We start from the raw sequence: 26980 nt of genomic DNA, 5'->3' as shown, positions 1-26980 counted from the left end.
AAAATAAAAAACACATGCCATGTTTTGAAGGTATTTAGCTAACTATTTAGCACTAATGGTGCAAAGGAATAGGCCTACAAGATGGTTTCCGACATCATTTTACTCTGGACTTTGGCATGGTGCAGTGGTGCATATGCACATTAATACTTGTCATTAACCATCTAACTGCTACAATGATGTCTTCTGAAGATATTTAGTTATAACTATTTAGCTCTATTGGCGCAGAAGAATAGACCTACAAGATGGTTTCCAACATCATTATCTCTTGACTTTCGGATGGTGCATGCACATTAATATTTTTATTAACTATCTAAGTGCTACACATGCTATGTCTTCAGAAGGTATATAGTTAACAATTTAGTAGCTCTGTTGGTGCAAAAGAATAAGTCTAAAAGATGGTTTTCAACATTGTTTCTCCCGGGTTTGGATGGTGCATGCACATTAATACTTGTCATTAACAATGCTACACATACTATGTCTTCTGAAAGTATCCAGTAAAACAATTTAGATCTATGATTGGTACTTAAAAGAATAAGCTTACAAGCTGGTTTCCGACAAGCTATTGATGGCTATTCTGGGGTATAGGGCCTGTGCCACTGAGAATTTGAAGTGGACCCATGTTCATAACAATTTTAAAGAAAATGTGACCCATTTTTTATACCTCAAGCCTTGGATATTGGACACATTTCAGTTTTGTTTTGGGTAATTCAAAAAGTTGAAATATTATACCAGAGGCCAGAAAATGAGACCCATATTTACGACACATTGAGGGGCATTGTACTTTCTAAGGGTATATAGATCGTCCACCGAGTATAAACAATTGGCAATTCCAAGCGTTGCGGAATGTACAAATTTCTTTTTAACGCAGTATTAACAGCACAAGGTGACTAGCATAAGGCAAAAAAAAGTTGTTTGCTTGTCCTCGTCCGACTGACGGTCTCAGCGGTCCCGACCGTAGAACTTTTTTTTTTAAGTTTTTTTTTTCACAATTTTCCCAAAATGTCATGAACTTTTCGTCTGAAAAACTAAGGACATAAAAGAAATGTTGTAAAATAACACATTATGGAAACGTTTTGGCAGTATTGTCTCATTTGAAATAGACCTCCTCATCCACACACAGTGCAAAGTTCTATGTACACAATTCACTGGTCATTGCACAGGAGATTAGGCTTGATCAATAATGCATAAGCACACCCATGGAGTTTGCAATTAGGACCACTCCATTGTTATGCATGGGTAAATTGGAGGGGGAAAGACACAATCAATATTCACAAACTGGTCATGAAGCATGTTTGGTTGTTTTCTGTTTCTTACAAACTTTTATTACTACAAATTTTCCACAAATACCACAACAACTTACGTGTGTCAGGTCCTCATATACCGCAAACGTAGAAAACATAACACACAGGAAACCCTATTACCCCTACAGTGCAAGTTCTGCGGCTCAAGCCGACTTGGCCTTGGGTCCGGTTGGGAGATTTGACATACACGGATAAAATAAAATGTGATATTTTGTTGATTCACCACTCTGTTAAACCAGCAAATGACTTCCAGTGAAATTTAAATAGTATATCAGAACTAAAACTATCTTTTTGAACGCAAAGAAATGTTAAAATTAAATGAAATGATGCGAAGTACGTCCTTACAATCAGCTGATTGAAGCGGTAATGGCGGCGGCGTCCCCAAGCAACGCATCCGGGATGTCGTGATGACGTCATGCTAATGGGCTATTTCCTGACCTTTTAATAACACGCATACCGATTGGATATTTTTACATTATTGAATAGTCCGGAAAAAATATTTGACCTATCAGAATTGTTTTTATAGATACTTCTAAAGCAGATAATCAATTTTGCAATGCTCTTTGGGAAAAAAGAATTGGATCATCAGCAACCGCTAGAGGGCCATTTGAATGTCGGGATTTCACTGGATCCACGCTAATTTTTGCCCTTTCGCATGTAAAAAAAGGGTGATTTTGCAACATTTACACGACCCGTCCTGAGAAATGAAAGCTTCGAAACACATTTTATGAACGGATTTTGTGAGAAGAATGTGTATAGTTTTAAAATCTGAATGGGATTTTAATTGGATATTTTTATTTCATTCAGTAGAAGCTCATTTAGTGAAAATTGGCCTGATTTCTCTATGTAACCACTTTCATTTTAATGATCCGAGAGCAAATGAGACAACATTCGCAGTCCCTGCATATTTCCCCTGTCCAGTCATGCCCGTCGTATCTGGCTTTTTTGTTATTGAAAGTTATTGAAATGATTAACAAAGAAGTCACCTGGTACCCCCAGGATTCGTACCTTAGACCCCTCACATGCCCCTGATCCCCGGCCGGTAGCCACAGGGGTTGTGATGGGCCAGCCAGTGATTCCCTGAGCATATAGCACTTGGGGTGATTGCATCATCGCATCCTGTGGGATTCATGCATGCATCGTGGTTATCATTGTGGTATTTTGTGGTTTCTATGGGTGTTAGGGTTAACATAGGCCTCAATCTAGGAAAATACATGTTATAACTAACCCTAACACCGGACACTGCTTTTTGCTATCGGAAGTTAAAGAAACGAAAAAGGAGAAGATGAAAAAAGAAGTCACCTAGTACCCCCAGGATTCTAACCTTAGACCCCAAGCACACAATCCACGGCCGGTAGCCACAGGGGTTGCGCTGGCCTGGCCAGTGATTCCCTGAGCATATAACACTTGGGGTGATTACATCATCGCATCACATGAGATTCATACATGTGTGGTGGTTATCATCATGGTATTTTGTGGATTCCCTGGGTGTTTGAGGTAGTATATTATTTACATAATCTATTTCAAATTGGTGTATATGCAGTGTTATGTGTTTGGGTAAACACCAGCTCCCAAAATCTGAACTAACCTCTACCTCCCCCAACCCACCAAAAAATTATGAACACCCTTTGGATTTGAGCTTACATACCTTCTCAATCCTTTGATGCAGGAATCCTATCAGCTGGTTTTTCCACATTTCACCAAAATCTGTCTTGAAGATACATGCAATACCCAACAGTTGATGCCAAACCTGAAACACAATTTTAAGCAATGAAAAGACAAATCAAAGATGCTTTTTGTTCGAAATATATTACTTCCTTCCCTATGAAAAAAAAAACATACACTCTCTATCCATTATTGTATAAATCACTTATTTACAAGCCATTGGAGAATGCAAATCAATTTTTTTAGCTACAGCATATTAATTATTAATTTTTATTTCCCCCATTACGATGATCAAAACACTCTCCAACTCTTTTTGCCAAATTCTAAATAACCATGTTAAAGCAGAATAAAATGCCATAAAGTAAAAAGTAAGTACTTGTGAAATCAAATCCTATATAGCAATTATACTAACGTTCATTTCATCTGTATAGTGTAGCTGTTTTCCATCGAAAGACATTGCTATTCCTGGCAATGTCTTGTCAAGCCACTTGATCAATGTTTTTAGAACCTTATGCGCTTGCTGGTGAATGTCCTTTTGCATTTCTGAATTTGATCTAGTTGTCATGCCAGTTATATTTGCAGCTGTACATGCACTATGACTTGCTGCAAATAACTCGCAAGATCTGGCTATGAGAGGAGCATATTCTGGATCATGGAGTCTATCCATTGTTGTCAAAGTAATGTTTTGTAATATTGTAACCAGCTCCACACAATCGGTAGCCGTCATAGTGATGCCACTGTGGGAATGAAAAATAAAACAACATGTGCTAGCATGCTTGTGCTGAAATCCTTACAAAGGATTGCAAAATTATTTTTTACAATGCAAGTTTTCCAATGCATTTGATTGTTTTTGATATTTTTGCAAATATCTCAATTTCACAAAATGCCACCTTTAGGTATGATGTTGTGATTGCCAAACTTTCTTTAAATGAAATGTTTTCATGAAAAAAAACATTACTCTTTTTTCAACAGTAAAAGTACTTCATAAATGTCATGAACAGTTTATATGTGGCTTTAATTTGACACCAAAAAGACATCAATAGCTTACCATTCTGATGAAATGATCAAAACACTAATTTTGAGGACTTTTCCTTTAAAATGGAGATTTTTGGTATAAAAGTTTTGTGCCTGTGTGTGTATTTGCTGCATTGGGTGCTTTTTTGTGTGTTAAATTTTCCTTTTTTGAATATACATTATGGCAATACCACACAGTGTCGACACCCTATATTATAAATATAAACTTAATACTCCATTGGTGAGCGCCGGGCGAGCGGTATTTCACCGAACGAAAGAAAAGGAGCTCTATCTGACTGGCTAGCAATCGATCGCTGGATCCCTCAGTGGTGAACTACAAACTCAAAATGGAGCGATGTATTCAATTCGATTGAAATCGATATTCTATTATTGATGCAGATAAAGAAAGTGGCATAGTGTGTATTGTATGACTTGTGATTAAATTCTAATACATGTGTTCCTTTATAGAATTGGAATTGTTGAATATATTACAATTTTTATTTTGAAGATCAAAATCGTTACTTATAAAATGCAGTAAAATATATCCACAGCAAAATACCGGTCCCCGCTAATTAGTGTATTTAATTCCCAGTTAGTGTATTAAAAATAAAACCTGGGATTTATCTGACAACAAATCAAATTTTCTTGTAATAGAAATATCATATGGGATATACTGATCATGCGCAAATCGTAAAAACATAAAATAGAAACTGTGTGGCAGGCTCTGTGGAATCTCATATCGTGTGTAAAATGGTATGCTTAGCCTGAGTCGCTCGGCATATCTTGAACAAAATCGCCATGCGTAGCTGTTAAAAAACAAGAGGATTCATCGTACTATCACAGCAATTTTTGACACGAAGATATAGGGATGATGACGCTGTGTACCATCCATCATATAGCCTCTACGTGACCACACAATTTTTTTTAATAAGCTTGAGAGTAGCTAGAATATACATAACTTACTCAGATTGATTTATGGCTGATAACTGTGGCTGCAAGATGTCCATGCACTTGTGTAGTTTCTGTACAATATAATAATACAATGATCATGTTAATAATAGCTGGGTGTGGTAAGAAGGCCAATGTAACAGAATGTTGGCATTTAAGAACACTATGCTTCACATTGTACTGAAGACTAAATTTCATCAGTTTCTGACATAGATATTACAGCAGAAATAACACAACTTACTTTGTGTTTCCATGTTAAAATTCGATACACCTAGATCTATCACCTTGAGGTATTATTCAGGGAATGATTACTCAAAGTATACTAAAGGCAACATTTTGAAATATTGAAACCCATATGGCTACCAAATTTAAGAAAGAATCATCAACAATGAAAATCACTTACTTTGATATCATCATGTGACTTAAATTGATGTGTCAGAAGAATATGCAAAGCACAACTGATTAACTTGGGTGAAGTCCGAGTCCCATGTGTTTCCATCAAAGTATTCTTTGTTTCCATGTAGTGAAGTAGACCACTTGGGGTTAAATGCAGCCGTAGAATGGTTCTTTCCAACAAGCAGTCAACATCAAACATTGGCAGCAGTTGAGAGTGAACACGACCAATCTCTGAGTTTTGTCTGAAAATAAGGTATAGTTTGATCAGCTCGTAATCGGCGGGCCTTGTAACATCGCGGATTAATATCAATATATTTTATTTGGAGAATTGTCTTGTCACATCTCGCCAGAAGTATTACAAATTAATAACTGAAGTCCTATTGTCTACTTTCTTCAACACGCAAAATATAGACCAGGCAGATCACTCTTAACATGGGTCTACTTTTCAGCGTAGTAGTAAAAGCCCAATAATTCCCGCCGTTTACGAACTGATCAAAGTATACAACCATGATTATAATTTTTAACATATGGTACAGCACAAAAAGCAAATCCACATTTCTTTGAGGATCATCATATATAGTTATCACTTTAAAATTACAGCAATTCAATTGATATAATATAGAATTTATCATCAGTGCAGTTCATACCTCACTTGTGTAAAAAGCAGGGTCAGCTTTAAGTGGTGACCCTGCGCAAGTGGATTTTGTGTGGGGACAGTATAAATATTCAACCCTGCTGGCCTCACAGGTCAGTAATTTATGAGATAAGACTACAATAGTGAAGGGCATTTGGAACAGTTAATGGTATACCTCTGGGTAATTTTGTATTTTTTACTTTCTGATTTTTATTGATATGTTCTTATTCTTGCGTTGTAAGTTGTGAATTGCATTGTATTGGTTGCACTTACTACAGCCTTGTGAATATTCCTCATAGAGTGACAATTAGTAAAGACATAGCCTACACAATGCTGAAGAGATTGAAAAGATTACACCATACAAGTTTGATTTGCACCAATTTTCATAAAATCTGGAGGGTTTACAATTCTTTTGAACAAGACTAGTGAGGTATCACTTAAGAATATCTTTTTGTGTGATTTTCATTTTTTCTTACCCTTCGGACACAAAGGAAGATGGCTCCATCAAAAAAATATTTTTTATGCTTATTATAACTATTTTGGATAGTAATTTGTGAAAAACTACAAAAATAATAATTACCTCATCAATTATGCAAATTAGAGCATATGTACAATTGTACACATTGTGACTAAGTGATGACGTTTACAATGGTTTTTTGGATACAATTGTACACATTATGACTAAGTAATGGCAGTAAAACTTTGTAACATGTGTGAAGCAACAAACTTTAACCCTTTGTTTCTTTTTTCTGTTGTCTTCATACGTCCGTATCTGTAGGCTCTTAAAGGTCCGATCGACAGCATCATCCCCGATTTTTTCATTGTTGATGAGGTTTTGGTATCACATAATAGATACTATTTTTCTCATTACTATCCTGAAATTTGACGCTCCAAGTCGATGTATTTCGGAGAAATCATGAAACACAGCGGATTTTACAGGTTACCAGTTTGTAAATACTAAAAATTACTCCGAATTCTGGGGCAGGGAATTATGAGCGATCATCAGTCTCCTCAACAGCTACTTTGGTTTAGCATCATACACATTCTGTGAAAAAGCGAACCACACTAACTGCTGAGGAGACTGTGCGCCATATATAATTATAAAACTTCCACGCTTCACGTAGTGGGCTGTTTAGCTCAATTGATTAGCGTTTGTACTTACCGAGAGGTACCGGTTCAAAACCCGGTACCGGAAGGTTTTTTTCTCTCCATTTTTAACCCAAACTATTTTATATTCATTTGAAATGTACATATTGCAAGGGGAAATATATATTGTTTCCTTTTTTTCTGAAACGGTACGAAAAAAACAAATATTTGCCGTTCAATACGGGCCGGGCATGTACAGCATTAATTGTCATCATACGAACGGGAATTGTTGTTGTTGTTGCTTGCCTGCCCAGACTGCAATTCATGTATACCAAGGTATTGGATTGCAAATTTGGCTATTTATTCACATTTACGCTGAAAATGCTCGTTTTTCACAAAGCAGCATAAAGGGGCGATATTTGATATTATTATGTAATTTTAAAGACAATCCATATCCAAAACCAATAGGGTTACCCCCCTTTAACTGTCATTAATTTGGTATAAAATGCTAATAAACAGTTCTTGTCTTTGGAGAGACCGAGAAAGACATCACACTTAATAAACTTGATTTCTGAGACTAATTTTGTTAATCCACCCTACACGATCCATTTTCGGGCACATCACTGACCAGTTACTCCCAATTATCTCTGTAATAAATAATAGGCCTACAGAGTGGTTTTGCCAAAAAATGTATCCAGAGCAAATTATAAACTGAATGGAAGTATTAACAAAAGAGTTAAAAACTACTTATAATGATGTACAAAGTATACTAAATAACTCCTATTATATTGATAAGATTAGTCACACTGTGTTCAACTGAACACAATATATTTACAAGGTGAGACACACTGTGTACAATTGTACACACCATTTAAACAAAAATTCTACACCACATATGTTTGAAGCATTTGATCAAAAATAGTGTTCCATGTTTTCTACAGGTCTTACACTAGTAACCCCCTGACTAAAATTTAGCTTGTCCACAATGATATTTCATATAAAATTAAAAAGGGAAAGTACCTGTCTTCTAGCAACGTGCTGTAGTGGGTGATGCCCTCTTAGTTTATGAGAAGTGACATTCAGTTAGGTGAGGGCGCTTTGCACTGGAGGATAGCATATGAATACACAATTGTGCACATGGTGTTTGTTTGCAGTAATAGGCTTCCCCTGGTATACGGGGAGCAATAGAAGTCCATGTGTACAATTGTACACAGTATGTACGAAGGAGTTAAAGTGAGATATATCTTATCTGTAAAAATGATTATCCAACTATTTTGTTGCATAAAAAAGACATGTTCATCAAAATATGGGTTAAGTTTTACTTTAAAGCACTCTGTCAAAATCATACCACATACATACCTTTCATAGATATGATGATCAATGTTGAGTCCATTTACACCCCACCATTGTTCATTGAGGTAGTCATTCCCATGTGCTGGTTCATATGGCCTGATGTCTTGCCGTAATAGGTGGAGTAACGGCAGAGTGAACAGGAAGTTTTTAACTTTTCCTTCCTTGATGGCAGAATTGCATAAAGCTTCTATCACATCTATCATCTCTCTGCAAGTAAATGGTGAGAATAATTTGTATCATTTTACAACAAAAGAATTTTTTTAAACCCCAGATGTGAAACTGCTCCAACAAAATCAGTTTGGTTTGAAAGCAATTTCTTTTATTTCTTGCAAAATATCTTCAAACTCCCATGTGCAAGATTTATATGATTCACAAATCTCACAATACTTTACAGATCATAAATTTGTGGTGAAATCAAATAAGCCTCCACTTTTAAGGAGAATACAAGGGGCGGTCAAAAAGTTCGTAGAACTCGGTATGCTACTTGGTCGCACGGTATTAAATTTGGTCTCATTTGAAAGCTTGTTCCTTCAAAACATTACTGCAAAGATATTAGATTTTTACATCACTGTATGTGGGCAGGACACTCTTCAAAGGAAGCCTACCTCCATGAATTCACAGGTACTACCAGAAGTGAATACAGGGTCATATGGAAATTTCTCCGGACGGCGGTGAAAACTCAAATGAAACTTAACAATATACAGTTGCTGTAAATGGTAATAAAGTCCTTGGTATTCAACAGCAGCAAAATGGTTCTTAGAGTTCAACTTGAATGGGTATCCTTGAAGATCATCCAAGGTCCAAAAGACTTGCTGACATCACCACTAATGATATATGTGCTGGTAGTGGCTCCAGTAGTGGCATTGATAATGAATAAAGAGCCAAATAAGAAAAGTGAGATAGCCACAAAATATGACAACTCTGTTGAATGTGTTTTCAACATTAATCCATTAACATTGGGTATTCCAGGGTGTCTTCTAGATGGGGTACCAATTGACATATTCAGGTCCACACCTTCTATACACTTAGAATGAGGACCGAGGCAAGTTTAATCTATATGTGGCTAACGGTGATAAGACATGCATTAATCACTGGAATTACGAGGGCATTTAGTGGAAGCACCTAGATCTCCCACCCCTAAGAAGATCATCACTCGGAACCATAGTGCAAGGTTTTCATCGCTGTTTCTGAGATCCAGGGAGAGTCTTGACGACAGATCATTTGCCAAATACAATTTTGATAGCAAAATTGAGGCAAGACATCATGTGAAGAAGGTTGATGGTAGGATGTGACTGTTCTCAAATTGTGTCCTGCACGCTATTCTTAGTTTGTCAAGCTGCCATTCACGACAGAGGGGTCAGTTAACTAAAGTAACCACATTGTGGTTCAGGCATGGCCTCGATACAGTTAATGAAACATATTTTAAAATTTTAAGTCCTACCTTCATAATATCAGGTTTGCTGGTGATCAATGCTGGTGAGCCTTCACTGAAGTGGCTCAAGGAGCTATCGGAAGACTTCCATTTTGTTGACACAGAAGGTTTCAAGAAAAATTGCGATGGGTGCATTAAAATAAGGTTTGTAGTGATCATGCTCAAGAGTGAGATAGAAAGAATTTGGCTAGTACTCTTTCAAGTACCTTGTTCTACAAACTTGTTGACCGCCCTCGTATCTGTCTAGTCTTGGTTGGCAACTTGAGGTTTTGTAATTAATTTTTTCTCCATGTTTGGCTTCGATCGGGGATATACATGCAATTATTGGGGTGGGGTGGGGGTGGCCTTTGTGGGCATTCACCCCTAGGCTATAATTTTTTTTAAGTATCAAAGAGAAAAAAGAAGAAAAGTCACCCAAAAATCACCAAAGGGTTGCTCTACCAGAAACAAGTGTAGAAGGAAAAATGCCAAATGCTTGTCAGTCACCTATTTATCATGTTTAAGGCGGCACAATGATGCATGGTGGCTTGTAGTAGCCAGGAGAAAAGGGGGTGAAAAAGTACAAGAGGCATTATATTTATATTGTATAGGCCTATACAAGGAGACCTGTTACAAGGAGGGCAGCGGCAAATACAAGGAGGGTGGCTTGTAACCAGAATAAAAGTAGAAGGAGTGAGCTAGGAGAGAAAAACAGGCAGGGAGGCACATCATTCATAGTAACCAGGAGAAAAGAGGGGGTGGAAAAGTAAATCAAGCTTTATTAGCCTACTATGGGCCTGCACTAGCAGGGTATCACATAGAAAGAAGGTGGCTTGTGGGGCAGCAGACAGAAGTAGGGTGGCTTGTGGGGTGGCACATTAAAGGAAGGTGGCTTGTAACAAGGAAAAATGTAAGAGGTGGAGAAAAAAATACTTTTCAGACCTATGGGCAGCAAATGCTGGCTTGTAACCAAGAGGAGGTGGAGGGGAGCTGAAAAGTACAAAATACAGGCGTTATAAATATAGGCCTTCAGATCGACCCATACAAGGAGGGCGGCTAGTATGGCACATACAAGGAGGGTGACTTGCAATCAGGACAAAAGTAGAGGGAGGGAGGAGAGAAAAATGCTTGCAGCTTGTCAGTCACCTATAAATGGCGACACATATATAGTGAACAGAACGGGTCAACCGGCGTCTTCAGCGGATGTTATTGCTCTGAAGATTGTTGTTGCTAGTGATGTAGTACTAGGACACCTCCGATGACGGAGTGGAAAAGTCTTTCACGCTTTGTAACTATCGGCCTACCTGGCGACACATAGAAGCGGGTGGCTTGTGGTGGCACATAGAAGTAAGATGAGTTGTGGGGCAGCATAAACAAGAAAGGCGGCTTATAACCAGGGAAAAAGTAAATGAAGGAGAGAAAACTGCATATATGATGGCTTTCTACTAGCAGAGAAAAGGGGAGGAGGAGAGGAAAAACAATGCCATAACCATGATAGGCATAACTAAGGGAGTCAAGAGGGTACTTGCCACCCTGTGCTGGATTCAATGCCTCTTCAATGGATTTGAGCCTTGTCCAATCTACCAAAAAGCGTTTGAAAAGCGTAAAAGGGGCCACAGTTTAAAAATCTTTCCTGTGTGGCTTTTCACCCTTTTTAAACTTGGTCCCATTTATGAAAGTTTCTAAAGACCCATCTGAAGTCATCTTTAGGCTACTTGTTTCTTTTCTTAGTTGTCAGTGTTCATTTTGTAGAGTAAATGAATTAATGTTAGATCTCAAAGACGTTATAATGTATTTTGATTTAAGCAAAAGTAGCAAATACTCACTTTGTTAAATTCTTCATCGTCTTGTGCGATTCTGCGCCTATGTACAGATGTAGGGCCTATATATAGCAGGTTGACAGACAGTCAATTTGCTAAGTATATATAATACTCTACTACTCTTTATGAACACGCAAGATAATAAAATATAAACCTTCAAATGTTTTTGATAATACATAGCCTTCGTCATATTGTACCGCTTTCGAACAGTCTTAAACCTAATTGTTGCATGTAGAAATTAGGACTCGTTCTTCATGTTATTACTACTTTACTGAATGGGACCAAGTTTAAAAAAGGGTGAAAAGCCACACAGGAAAGATTTTTTAAACTGTGGCCCCTTTTTACGTTTTGAAACGTTTTTTGGTAGATATTAATTCTTTTTTTGAGGTAAAAAAATATTGCGCAGTAAGTGGTTCTTTGTAGCCATGCGAGGCGAACTAGTTGGATATCCATATTTCGCGGTTAATGGTTCTTTGTAGCCCTGCGGGGCAAACTATTTCGTGATGAGTGATTTTTTGAAGCTTCGAGGGCAAACTAGTTGGATATCCATATTTAGCGTTTTGTGGTTCTTTTAAGCCCTGCTTGGGCAAACTAGTTCGATATCCTCATTTCGCGGGTAGTTGTTTTAACGACCCGTAACCACCCCAATCAGCTGCATGGGGTAAAAGAATTATTACAAAAATTAATAGCTGAACCCAATAGTTCAGACAGGGACTGGAAACGACATATTGATGACTATATATAGAGTATATTCAATAAACCCAAGCGGAACGAGATCTGGAAAGTAACCGCTATCCGAACCATAAACACATGCATGATCAGACAACAAGTGTTCAATTTCCTCATAGTTTCCCACGTTGTACACACGTCAGTCGAATTTGGCGGTGTTGGTTTGTTAGCCCTCCAAGTTATAACATCGTTCACTTTGTGTTGAACATTGTATGTGGGCCTCACTGTAATAACATAAAGATCACTCTGATCAGTGTGATATCATTTCAAGAGCTAAGAGGTCACTTCACATGATTAAGCTAAACAGCCTAATTCGGCCCTGATTTGGTAAAATGATCTAACTTGAAATCAAAATCGCTGTTTCGAGAAAAAGAGCTTTAAAGTTTGAACACTTGACATTTTTCTTTTTAAATTAAATAAATTATTAAACTTAGAAAATATATAAATCTCGTTATTTGGTGCAGAAAAAAGTTAAGAGTCCCACGTAACATTGCATGGTAAAAAGTGAAAAGTAATTGAACAAAATGGTGTTGTTCAACGATGTTTTAATATAAAATTATACACTGACGTTTCGTACAAAAATACTTTATCAAAGTGAGCAAATTAACTAACAATATTGGCCGGTTATTTTTCACACAGTGACGTTAACTAGGCAATGGCCTATACCTCTAACATACACTGTTTGTAGAGGTCATGTGTAAAGGAAAATGAACAGTAACTGCAGTATGAATAATTTCTACAATAATAGTTTAAATATTTTTGTACATTTTCATCATTTTTCTCAATTTGGGCTCCTCTTGACATACTGTTCAACTTATCCACCACTCATAGGGGATGTTGTGTGTGTGTGTGTGTGGTGGGGGGAGAGGGCACCATGCAGTGTCCTTTCTCCAGGGCGGCACAAGACTTAGCCCCCCACCCACGGTAAAGGCCTTCTGGACACGCCACTGGCAAAGGTCTTGCCACCTTATCGTAGCTTGCACACATCGCTCTCATAAACATCAAAAATCCTAATGCCAAAGGCCAATCTGTCATGTTCTTGTTGTGATCAGTGGCGTAGCCAGTGGGGGGACCAGGGTGGTGGTGCCCCCCCCCCACTCGTCATGGCCGTCAGTTCATGCAAGGCGTTGGTTAAAAAAAATTGGGTTAACAATAGACTATTTTTTACCCAGGGTGACAGAAAAAAGGGGAGAATTGTAAAAAAATAATGAAAAATTGTGAATTATACATAAAAATTGTGTTTTTATGTTGGTACCGCCTATTCACTATATTATCACTCTTAACATGGGTCTATTTTTGAGCTTTATAATTAGCAAAGGCCTAAACAGTACAATTCCTGCTGATTACGAGCTGATCAAAATATATACTAGGGGTAGGGTAGATTGGCATGAGTACGAGTATGAGTACGAGTACAGCAAAATTCCAAACCATGAGTACGAGTACTTGGTCATGAGTACGAGTACGAGTATTGATGCACGAGTACGAGTTTGAGTACTAAAAAAGTACTCGTACTAAAGTACAGAAACAAGAGGCAATTGCTTATAGACAGATAATGGGACAAAGAGACACAAAGTTTGATACAAGGCATTCACCTGCCACACCGAAAGTGCTTTTATTGCCATTACTCACTTCCAATATATAATAATCTTAGCTCAAGAATGTATATATAACTAAGCATCAACAAATATCAGATTTAAATTCTTACTATCAAAAAAAGTTATTCAGCATTATACTTTTTATAAACCAAACAAAGCTATTAAGCATTACTAACAAAGATTTGTTATCAATTCCAATTTAAATTTTTGTTAATGATTCAATCAAATGGTGGAAAAATGATCAAAATAATCAAATCATCCACCCAAGCACATCGCTCTCGATGAGCTTGCTATAACCCCCCTCCCTCCCCCCTCCCTCCCTCCCCTCCCCAGGTTAGTGAACATCATATTTAACTTGTATTCATGATGTGAGCATGGTTGCTAGGTGTTTTGTTTAGGTGTTTTGTTTTTGTTTTTCACTCAACAAAGGATCCATGCTCTAGGCAAAATTATTTTATATAATATGCCGGCACAGTCTCAAGGGTCTGTGGTACAGGCCCTAAGTTGTGAATTGTTTAGACTTCACTCACTACTTGCACCAAACAAAACTGATAAACTGATCACTTGCACAGTAATAATTCACGCAATACTTTGGAGAAACCCCGGGAAAAAACAATCACGGTAGCAGCGGGCTACAAAAACTTAGAAAAAAAAAAAAACTGCTGAACAATATTTTTGGAGAAAAAATTGAGAATGTACGGAATACAATGACCCCATGCTTTCTACCCCATGTCAACCTGGTGATTGAATTCCGCACTGTATCAGAGCACAGTTGCAACTCTGGGTATCTGACAGCTTTTAAGCTGTCAGCAGCAATTGCTTAGGTTATTTTTTTTTTTTTAAACAATTCCAACAAAACAAAGAGTATTCAAATTTGTTTTACTTTACTGTGTGTGCTCTGTAGTGCGACCGGACCTGGATTGATCACAACCACACAACGCCCAATCGCCATAGGACCTATTTGTTATGGTGTAACATGAAAAATTCAAATATGGTAATTCGCCAAGGGCGCTCAATGCCTATATTTTCATGTTGCTTTAGACAATGTTAGAGACTATGGATAATATGCATGCAGCAACCAACAACTCAGTGAATGTATAAAATACAGTATTCTTGAATTACTTTTTCCCTCATTTTGAAAAATAATACTAGTATAAATACTAATTCATTTTGATTACCGCGAATACCGTCATTACAAAATGTAGATCAGTGAGCTTAAATATTTTGCACTCAGACCTTCAGATAACTTACTGCATCAAATTAACTCTTACTAATTAATACTTGAATTTAACACAGTTGTTTGTCATTCTTGCTTGAATGGAAATCCATTCCATTGATTTGAATAAATTCTGAAATCATTGGGACATATAATTACTTTACCAAGTGCTATTTACCCAAACACCCTAAGAAAATAGAATGACTCCCAACCCAATTTGACTGAGAATCATTGAACCAATCTGCATTGAACACTATGATTTTTGTTGCCTTTTAGTATTGGTGATTGAGACTATTCCACTCTTTGTTCACTAATAGGCTAACAATTTAAAGCTGTTCTTAACTTTGAAAGAATCTCAAAATCTAAAATGCATTTTCCTTCCAATTGGATTCACATTTCTTACTGGAGAATCAAACAACTTCTCTGGATAACTATAAACACCTACAGGAATATTGAAACAGGCTATCAGCACTTTTAAATGAGAAAGATATTTTCGGGGATATAGTAAATTGTTATCTTCTCCCAGACACAACGGCAATATGACAAGAACATTTTATTACTAGTAAATTAATGAAATAAAAGGTATGATTAAACAAACAGAACCATGGATCAGGTAATACAAACTTAACCAAATTTAAATTAAAAGCATGCAGAGATTAAAGAGTTACAATACATGTAGTCATAACAAGGTGGGTGACTGACAAAAATAAATAAACAATTTGAGAAGATAGTGATTCTTGTCAAGATCTAGTGCATGTAACAGGAATAACGCTAACATATAAACATCCAGTCATAAAGCAGTATGCAATTTTTAACCAATTTAAATATATGTCATGATATTGTTATATAATACTAATGACCATTTGTTACATTAACCTAATTTAAGTAACTATGATTTGTATGTGTATTACACAAAGTATATCTAGACTAATTGTAGCTGCACTTATATCCAGATAATTAAACAAAATTTAAAAAATACATTACAGTACATGCAATACCTTCATTTAAATCATATAGACATTTTGTTTGAACTCTGATACCTATTATATTTTCTTGATGATTAAATCCAAGTCACTTTACTGATGGTCCACTTCCGATTTATGCAATTTATTTCAGCAATTTTGTGTCATTGTCTGTAATAGTCTCCATGCCCATATTTTGTTTCATTTTTGATTCCTATAGAATTTCCTCCATTGTAAGGAACAGCTTGGACAAGTAGCTTTTGCGCTGTTAATATCAACATAAAGTTTATGATCCCAATGTCAATCACAGCATTCCCCCTCCACACCATTATTGTATGGACACCTTCAAAGAGTAGTTTTTGCTCTGTTAACATCAACATCGAGTTTATATGATCGCAAATGTCAATCATGATGTTCCACCTCCACACACATAAGCATGTTCCCATCACATTGGTACCAAAGTTCAGTTACATTTACACATGATGATAACACACTTGATGTCTGTAATACTGTATGGCCATGTATCTAATTTGTTTGCTATTGATAATTCAATATATTCGCATGATCATTTTTTGCCCAATCATCATCCTCATGCATATTTGCAATTTGCAACCGTTATGTGCAATTTGTCTATTTAATGTTCTCACAGTCACACAGAAGTGGGCTGCAGGAGTCTCTCCCCACCGCTGATCAACCTTGTAGGGTAGTCTAGCTGATGCATATAAATGTTTGTCACTTCAGAACTGACGGTTTTAATTCAACACTCTCGATGTCCCCAAAAGTCAACATCAAAATCAATGTTAGTATACATCCCATCCAGCATTCCAGCTCATACCAGCTCTGAAACAAAACACAAAAAACAGACAGCAAAGAGCAACAACACCAGTGGGATATATCCACTAGACTATATAGGCCTAGTTGTTTTGTTGTTTTTACTTCTACAATGACAAATGACCTGTTGAATGTAACTTGTCCAGGGTGATTGTTACCAGTTCCAACTAACAAACAGATCAGGGCCTACAATTGTATTTATAAACATACCAGCCATGTTTTTCCATGCTCAAACAAGTTCAAAACAACGCACTTAATTGCTTATTCATTTTTTAATTTATTCCAAGTTCCAAATAAGACATAACAGGGTCTACAATTGTATGTATTAACATATCAGCCATATTTTTTCCATAATCATACTTTTTACATTCATTCCAAGTTCGACTGATGATAGAACAGGGCCTACATTTGCGTTTATAAGCATATCACCCATATTTTTCCAGTATAGAAGCAATTTACCCAACTCTCAAAATACTTGCCTATCGGATAAACAGGAGAATTATAATGCTCAAGATAACCGAGCACTTTTTCCATCTACACTCGACAATAAGAGATCTTAGGCTTACGCCTCTGAAAAACTAGACAATTTACTTCATTTATAATCAGTATTGAATCAAATTGAATCTACTCATAACTAAATTAGTTGAATTAAAAAGTACTTGCCCATTCAGAAACATCGTCCACTATGCAAAGTCCAGCTATCGATGATACGCTGTAGATCTGCATGTTGTGCTGTGTCTGCTTTTACTCTAAACAATTACTAAAGCAGAGCCAATAGTCATCACCATTGAAGCAATCTATAGTAGACCCACAACAGTACTACTTAGTTTGTAAAGTAAAACCCTGATCATATCATTGTGTGAAAATACACCAGAGAACACAAAACAAAAAACCATCCTTCCGGTGTGACAGACAAAAACCAAATGATACCATGCAAATACTAAGCAAAGAGAGCATAGCCAATGAAGATGCTGGAAAGCTGATAAAAATGCTGTTTCTAAGCAACCAGCACCCATGAAGCATTATGAATGACAAGGAACTTTGCTAGGAAGATTTGGCTGCTCTTAAGGACCCTTAAAGATGCATGCATGGCTAACCAAACCCTTGACCCATTATCTACTTAAGCAATTGGAAGTTTTTAAAAGATTCATAAATTCACTTTTTCAAACGTTATTATGAAAAAGTACCCCTAAGCACCCCGAAGCTATATCTAACCAATCAACCATGTTGTAGTGCTTGCCAACAAAGCAGTCAATTATTATCAATATGTAATTTACAAGTAAACTTACTGCAAGACAATATTGTATGTTTCCCTGATGTTTTTGGCTAGCTTGGTGTACTCTGGCTTCTGCAGATTTGAAGGAAGTCTCAATCCCTTAAACAGATTATTCCACAGTTGTTTGCTGGGTCTCAACTGGTGATGGTGTATCACTTTAGAAATGGCCAGTGCTGATATGAGGCGCTTCTCTACACCAGCAATAACATCAACATCAGATCCTTGATTGAATGAGTTGATCTTGTTTGATAGATACTTCAAGAGAAACTACCACAAATTCAAGAATGAAGTACAGTAATTAATTACAGTAAAATTTAAGTTTTTATAATAAACCTGGGGTTCCCCGGTTTTATTCCTCAGTATCATCAACTACAGTAAAATTTAAGTTTTTATAATAAACCTGGGGTTCCCCGGTTTTATTCCTCAGTATAATCAACTACAGTAAAATTTAAGTTTTTATAATAAACCTGGGGTTCCCCGGTTTTATTCCTCAGTATAATCAACTACAGTAAAATTTAAGTTTTTATAATAAACCTGGGGATCCCGGTTTTATTCTGAGGATCCTCAATTTTATTCTGAGTTCACTAATCAAGTGATGGTTTTCATGTCTCGTACAGTACATGTGTATCATTGAATCATTCAACATAAAAACTGTGTATATATCACTATCACATAGATTTCTTTTTGACATTGGGGGATGGGGTTGGAAAAAATTTCATGAAGTATAGTGAATCCAGCACCTTTGGTGACGAAATAACTTTATGGTACAAATGTGTGTGAAGCGCGCGAAAAATGTTGCCATATTGAAGCTAAATTGATGAAATAAGGTGTAAAAGTAGAATATATTCACGCAAAGCGTACAAAAAATGGCACTTTTGGGGATAAAATGGCCAAATATGGGGTTAATTTGGTCAGAAACCCACATACAGGCATCAACATTGGGGGATGATTGTATGGACCATACCCTGGCAAAATATTGGGGGGGGGGATTAAAGTTGTGTATCTCATTAAATTGAGTCCTCTTATCTATTTTATAATTGACAGTGCCATGCTTTCACTACAAAGATGAACAATCTGAATTCAAAAAATGACAGTAAAGCACTTGAATGAGTAGTTGATGACATTAGGCCCGTAATGAGTCATTTCAGCTGGTGAATGGCGGCCGCGCATTCTTCGTGGGAAAAAAAACGATCTATCTATCGTACAGGTCCGATAGCCTGAGTCGCTCGGCCTCAATCTCAAAACTATTAAACACGGCGGAACAAATTCGCCATGTGTGGCTGTTGAAGAACTAGTGGATTCACCTGCTATCATATGCATGGTAATTTCTGACACAAAGATATAGGGATGATGACACTGTGTGGGAGTGGTAGTTTGTAGATTAATGACTTTAAACTATGAGCAACCATTAAGTTGTATGATTGGACAATCACATCATTTCGGGTGTCATCTATCAGGCTGTAGACGACCCTATGTCATGTATTGATAACACGTAACACGCTTATAGAGGTGAACGTATGTAGCATGCATGTTGTCTGTGTAGACCTTGCGTAAAACGCCCATGGGCGGATCCAGGAATATTCAATAAGGGGAGCACTGAGCCACCACCGCTGCCCATGTGCCGCGGCGGATCGGTGCCCACACAAATTCAGGCGCCGCTCTGCAAAAATACACAAAATTAGGCACCGCTCAGCAAAAAGTAGAGGCACGCGCCAGGTGCGCCCCCCCCCCTCTAAATCCGCCCCTGCCCATGTGCTTGAAGTATGTGCAACTGAAGATTTCAAGTTGTAAACAAGTTTCATTTTAGAATAAGGTTTTTATGACTGTAACTGAATTTTTGCTCAATAAAATATTTTATAGTTATTAAAATAGTATTTATCATCTAAGAATGAGAAAAAATGATATGAATATGAATTTTGTTTTACTATCCTCTTCCATGTGATAGACAACAGGTAGATCCAATATATTATCATATAGTGGATATCGGCTGTACCCATGCATATCGAATACTCAAAATGTTAGACCAGCCTGTTGTAATGTTAGACCAGCCTGTTGTCTATCACACGGTAGAGGATAGTTAAAACAAAAAAATCCTATTGTTATACTTTGATCAGCTCGTAATTGGCAGGCCTTTATAACATCGCGGATTAATATCAAAATATTCTAATTTTGTGACTTGTCTTGTGACATCTCGCCAGAAGCATCTCAAATATTAATTCAAGTCCTATACTTTGTCTACTTTCTTTAACATACAAATTATATAAAGCAGACAGGTCAACTTATAGCACTTCGCACTCTTAACATGGGTCTACTTTTCAGCGCAGTGGTAAAGCCTAACATTTCCCGCCTATTACGAGCTGATCAAACTATAAAAGTTCCCTATTATAGCTATACTTGCCAAACATGACTTACATCAGCTGCATTAAAACCACTTGGCTCCCATTTGCTGGTCTGGTTACTATTATTATGAGCCACCTGTGGATGCATAACACACCTACAGACTTGTTCAACCATACCAATTGCCTCTACTGCTTCCATGTTTGCAGGGGTTTGTGTCATAACAAACCCTTCCCATTTTGGAAGGAATGTCTGCGCAGCCAGTTGCCTGTCATGGACCAATTGTGACACTGGATTGCTGAAGCCAAGAGTGGATGCCACTTGTGTCAATGCCCGTTTCCACACTCTGGTATTTTGATTTTGGTGATCTTTTATCTCATAGTGAACAACATCATCATACTGATGCCAGTTTGCTGAAATTACATAATAATAATGTTGCAAGCAGTATACACATATCTATTAGGCCCAAAAAAAAAAGGTTTGATCGTCACAAAGCTCACCAGTGGTTTGAAAACAAATGCGAAATGCAATTTTTTTTTAATTCCCGACTTGGTAATTTTTTTTACAAATCTTGCGATCTTACAAATGCGCACAAAAGCTGTGAGACAAACCTTTTTTTTTGCCAGGGTGATATCATCATCCCATTTTAAATAGATTAAAGGCTTTCATTAGCTCATCTGTCTCTCCCTCTCAAAGAGTAATTTTTTTATGCTTTTATTTCATGATGTATTTAAGAAATTGGCTTCCAACCACTGCTTGTCAAGCAGAGGCTTAGCTGGGATTTCTGCCTGGAGGTAAGCCTGTATGGATATGGGGCGGGCCAAAACCCACCAAAAAAGGGGTAGGTGCGAGTGGGGCGACACACCCGTCCCCACCACGCTAAACAAGTCCAAAATAAAAAGAAAAATTAACGTAAGGACCCCTTTTCATACTAACTGTTGCACTAAAGTGAGTTTTTGTATTTACAATAAAGGTCCACATTTGGAAAATATCTCATCCCTCCCTCACAAAAAATCCTGCACCTACGGGCCTCTTTGTCTAGATTTAACTCTGATACTCCAGGGTGAAAGAGTAAGATAATTTTGGAAAATAGCCAAATAGCAATAGGTGTAAACAATTTTTAAATATATAGCACTGAACTATTCACCCAGCTCCTCTGCATTGAGCCATAAATGTTAAAGAAAAGGGATCGTAATTCTATATCATGCTGATCACTCGCACCTGTAAGATTAGTATCTTTGAAAAAAGTGGTATTGTATTCAATCTCTATGATTGGAGACATACACAGGTAATGAGTGCAACCTGCTTGTAGTGCAGGGCGATATATTCAACAATTGTTTAAACCTATTGCCATGGTAGTTAATCCTGGTACATCATAACTTCTACGGTGAATAATACTTACCCTTTCATAGCTAGCTTGTAATTAAGGTGTCCCCCACATAAAGGTGTGTAAATAATAAAGGTTTGTAAAGGCCATCTTAATTTAATAGTTTCTCTCAAAACCCCGTGCACATTAATAAAATCACCCGCTTTTTATGCATTATTCTCGCTGGATTGAGTAAATCTCTTTTTTTTCCAAATCCAACACACAAAAATCTCATGTCTGAAAATAACACTAAATCATAAATCTCAATAAAATTCTTCATCTTGACCACAGTGAAACCTCCTTGAGATATGAAAGGTGGTCTATTCTTGTCAAAAAGCTTGTCTGACAGATAACAAAAAATTAAAGTTAAAAAAAAAAATTCTTAAAAAAACATGCATTCCACATTAGGTTTTCAATTTGTGAACAGCTTTGAGACAAACTATAATATGCAATTGAAGTCATTCAAATTCATAAAAATGCAAATAGGATGACACAAACTATGCAACACAGGAGGTGTTCATACTCTATTACCCTACCAAGTTACATGTAGAAGTTCATTGGAAAAATCTGCAGTAAGCTTCAGAAAGGAATAATGGCATTTAAATAAAATAGGCAAATAAGGTAATTAGTTTTCAGAAATATCCAAATAACATGACACAAAACTAAACAGCACATCAGGCCACCATATACTATCACCATACCAAGTTTGAAGTTGATCAGTGGTTGTGTTTAAGCTGCATAGTGGATTAATGAAATTGTAGGCAAAATATACAAATGAGCTCATTAATATTTACAAAATATGCAAATAACATGACACATAACTATATCAGCACTTCAGTCAACCATAAGCTACCATATCCTATCACCATACCAAGTTTGATATAATATTGGATGGCTGAGCATGATACCATAACATATCGGATGAGTCATAAAAATATCGAACGAGCCAATGGCGAGTTCGATATTTGTATGACGAATCCGATATGTTATGGTATCATGCGAAATAAGCCATCCAATATTATCATTATTAGGTTTTCTTAACTCCTAATAACCCTGAAAGCATAATAATAAAGTTGATCGGTAATTGTGTTTAAGCTGTACAGTGGATTAATGGTTTTGCTTCTGCCCCGGACAGCTAGGCTGCCAAACAGGCAGGCAACCATCTGGGTGATAACATAAGCTCCACATAATGTGTGGGGCAAAAAATTGTGCACTCTGCGAGAAATATTTAGACTTTTCTTACTAATGTATGTGGGTCATAATCAAAATGAAGTTCAGTGATAAAGAGTCATAATTTTATTTAAAATGCACACAAAGGGCACGGAAATGTTTAACTCTTGAAACAAATTCATCAGGATCGTTCATAGTTCGACCCATTAAGTAAAAGTTCCATTTCCATCTGAAAATTTTTTTAATTTGTCCAATTAGAATTTCAGCACTTTTTATTTGTTTCCTTCAAGATATCAACAATGACCACTATCCTTGGTTATATACTGATAATATAATTTGTATGAAACTACACCTATTGACGGATTTACTCTCTCTCTCTCTCTACCCCCTCTTTTCCTCTCCCTCTCCTCTTTCTCTCTCTTTTCCCCTAATGCCTGATAGGGGGTAGGGCCCATTTGGGCCCCGCCAGCAATTCCCCCCACCCATGCCCCCAGGTAGCTACTCCACTTTTGTTAAGCCAATCTTGCTTCACTGCTGATCTCTTTTACACTAATATTCTTCCAAATTCTTTAATTTTCACTTTCTGTTTTGATATGATTTTAACTTTTTTACATGACTTTTGACAGTTTCTTCAGAATTTTCCACAAACATTATCACAACTTTTGATCCTTCTCTGGAATTAACTTACATGACCAACGTAAAATGTCATGACTTGTCCAAAGATTTTTGCCTATTTGCTAGCAATAGTCAATAGTCTTACCACTACTGCCCAAATTGTGAAAGTTTTACAAGTGTTACGTGCCCCAAAAATATTCCATAGTATTCATTATGCTACATGTATGTGTTTTGTCATTAGACATCAATTTTCACTTGTTCTGATATTTATCTCTATTTGGAATATTCTGGAAATTCAATGGAAAATGCTAGCATGCATACATAATGTAAACCACTAGAATGATCATGATTGTCACAGGATGAAGTGGTGGTGCTATTACAGAAACCATGTACACAGGTGAATGATTTTGATTGGTTTGTGTTGAGGTAATGAGCTATCTTTAGAAATGATATAGTATGCTGTGATATGTTATAATTAGGGGGTGTAAACCATTAGAATGATCATGATTGTCACAGAATAAAGTGGTGGCACTATTATAGAAACCATGTACTCCCAGGTTATAATATCTTTCCGCAGTCCCTATAACCACAGAAAATGTAATGATACTAAAGCGCCGCCAGCTTTCCTATGGGGATTTTGTACAGGTTTTTCATGAGATCATAAGAATTAAAGTTTGTTTCGTTATTTTCCAGCAATGTTTTGACGTTGAAAAGTTGATTAAAACTGTAAAGGTAAGATGATATTGAAGTAAATAAATAGGTTTCAAGTTAGTATTATTTACTAAAAATTCAACAATTGTTACTGCGGAAAGACATTTCAATGCGGGAGTACACAGGTGAATAATTCTGACTGGTTTGTGTTGAGGTAATGAGCTATTTTTAGAAATGATGAAGTATGCTGTGATATGCTATAAGTAGGGGGTGATTATTCTAGAATTATATAGAAAGCCTGGATAATAAATGATTTGGAGAGCAGTGTAGAGTCATAACAGGGAACTCTGTGAAAGTTAAGTTAGCCAGTGGTACGTGGTACTAAAGTAGAGTCCGAAGTTTTCCGTTTTACGGAAAACGGAAAAAAATCACGGAATCGGAGGTACAACACGGAAAATGACATTTTTGTACGATGTGACAAAAATCGTTAAAAGATAAGAGAAATAAATGTTAAAAACAATCATTAGTTGTGCATGTATCAATTTTTATGATAAAAATACAGTTAATAAAACCGAAATTACTAAGGCATGAACCCCTATATCCCTCTAAACATCATAACAGTTGGCCTATTATCGTGAAAATATTCTAATCAGAGCATATTAATCTCGATATTGAACACTTTATAGCGACATTAATATCATTGTTCATACATAAAAGCATTATTGGATTTACAAATTTTACAACACGGATTACAACACGGAAAATGGATTTTAGAAAACAGTAAACTTCGGACTCTATACTAAAGTTACCATAATTGTGTGAAGTCGCAAACTTCGGTTCACAGTTCGTGTGTGTTGGAGAGCAGATATACGCGAAATCCAATAGTGCTTTATTGTCTTGTCAACTCAAAGAAGTAACAGACTGAAATATATCTCTATCAACAAACTGTGGTATTTTGGTGGACTAACATAGAGTGTTATCCAACTGTCAAGTGGAGCAGATAGCTTCCCAAGTGATCTCTGAGGAGCTAGCTTACGGTCAACATAGAACACCATTTGCAAAAAACTAGCAGCTAGGATAGTGACAAAAATATTGTCTTCAGGACTTGGGACTGAGACTATGTGGTAGTTCAGGGGTTTCCCTTGGGTAGACAGGATCCTGGACATTGCCGGATCTTGGATCAAGAACTGACACCATCAAAGGAATCTCATCAGAAAGTCAGCCAATCAAGATCTCCAGGCTTAGTTAAGAAACCATAGCAAAAAGAAATCTTTGTACTAATATAAAGTTTAATTTTTGTATGATCTTATATTGTAATTTGATTGACAGCGATACTGCACTAATTAATAAATAATCATAAGTTGTTTGATATAATAAACAGTGTGTTTAGTGTTGAGTGAACTCGGTAGCAGGTGATTTTGGTCTGGATAATTTTGGTGACCATAACACAAGACAATATTGACAAGACTATAGATGTACTACATGACATGAGATGAGATAAACAACCATATAAATTTGCAAAAAACATACCTCCATTTACACACTGATGGTCCGGTACCGCGAGAATGTGGTTCCATATTCCATGGCCTGGTTTGTAAATGAATTCCCACATCGTAATATCATCTTTGCAGATTTGATACTTGTATTGAATTTTCTTACCCTTCAAGCTGGATATTTGAAAGTGAGCAGAACCTGATATCTGTATGTATCCATTTTGAAGATCTCTGAGATGCAAATTAATATTGAATAACCATAAAAAATACTTAGTCACACACAAAAATGTGAATAGAATAAATAGTATAGATTTAAGAAAAAATAACATAAACAATGTTTTAAAAACATAAAGCTGGGAAAATCTAGTGAAAAACTAGAATTATGTGGTTCATAATTAAAGTGGTCCCACAACAAAGGTTGTATATACAAATAATATGCAATTAATTTTTTTGATATGATTTTTGGTCAAAATGTGAAAAATGTGATTTTTGGTCAAAAAGGTGATTTTTGGTCAAAAGGTGATTTTTGGTCCAAAATGTGATTTTGGTCAGAAGTGTGATTTTGGGTCAAAAAATGTGATTTTGGGTTCAAAATGTGATTTTGGGTCATAAATGTGATTTTTGGTCAAAATTCTAATTTTTGGTCAGGTCAAAACGAACAAACCAGCGAACCAGACAGCCAACCACCTGCGCCATAACATAAGCCCACCGCGTTGTGCCAAAAAGAAGGGCTGAATTGGGTCTTGAACGCAGGACCACAGGCATAAAAAAGTAAAGGTAAAGGAGTCGATCCTGTATAAACAGTGATCGGAGTGCCCATCTCTCTTTCATTGGCGATTGGGCCAGACTCCTCCATGTAATGTTGCTATAGGGGATCGCTACACCTCCTCTACAGCGAGTCTGTTACCTTCCCAGCATTTAAGAATGCGGTACCCATTTAAACACCTGGGTGGAGAGGAGTAATCGAGATAAAGTGCCTTACTCAAGGGCACAACACGATGGCGTCGCCGGGGCTCGAACCCGCAACCTTTCGATTATGAGTCAGTGCCCGTTCCGCTAGGCCAACCTCCTCCCAGGCATAACAACAATACAAAACAATACTTAAACTAGA

General features: G+C 36.8%; 1 protein-coding gene across 1 annotated transcript in view; it reads right to left on the bottom strand.

The window, feature by feature from the left end:
- Positions 1 to 26980, bottom strand: part of LOC140166722 (E3 ubiquitin-protein ligase rnf213-alpha-like) — a 136651-nt gene that overhangs the window by 51293 nt on the left and 58378 nt on the right. Inside the window, exons 7-14 of the mRNA XM_072190220.1 lie at positions 25907 to 26100; positions 20650 to 20987; positions 18251 to 18504; positions 8404 to 8604; positions 5332 to 5566; positions 4944 to 5002; positions 3379 to 3703; positions 2950 to 3051 (exon numbers count right to left, since the gene is read on the bottom strand). Of these exons, the coding sequence (XP_072046321.1) occupies positions 2950 to 3051; positions 3379 to 3703; positions 4944 to 5002; positions 5332 to 5566; positions 8404 to 8604; positions 18251 to 18504; positions 20650 to 20987; positions 25907 to 26100 (1708 nt within the window). The remainder of the gene's footprint in view (positions 1 to 2949; positions 3052 to 3378; positions 3704 to 4943; positions 5003 to 5331; positions 5567 to 8403; positions 8605 to 18250; positions 18505 to 20649; positions 20988 to 25906; positions 26101 to 26980) is intronic.

This window comes from Amphiura filiformis, chromosome 12, assembly GCF_039555335.1.
Source record: "Amphiura filiformis chromosome 12, Afil_fr2py, whole genome shotgun sequence".
NCBI lineage: Eukaryota > Metazoa > Echinodermata > Ophiuroidea > Amphilepidida > Amphiuridae > Amphiura > Amphiura filiformis.
This window is presented reverse-complemented; position numbering and strand designations above follow the sequence as displayed.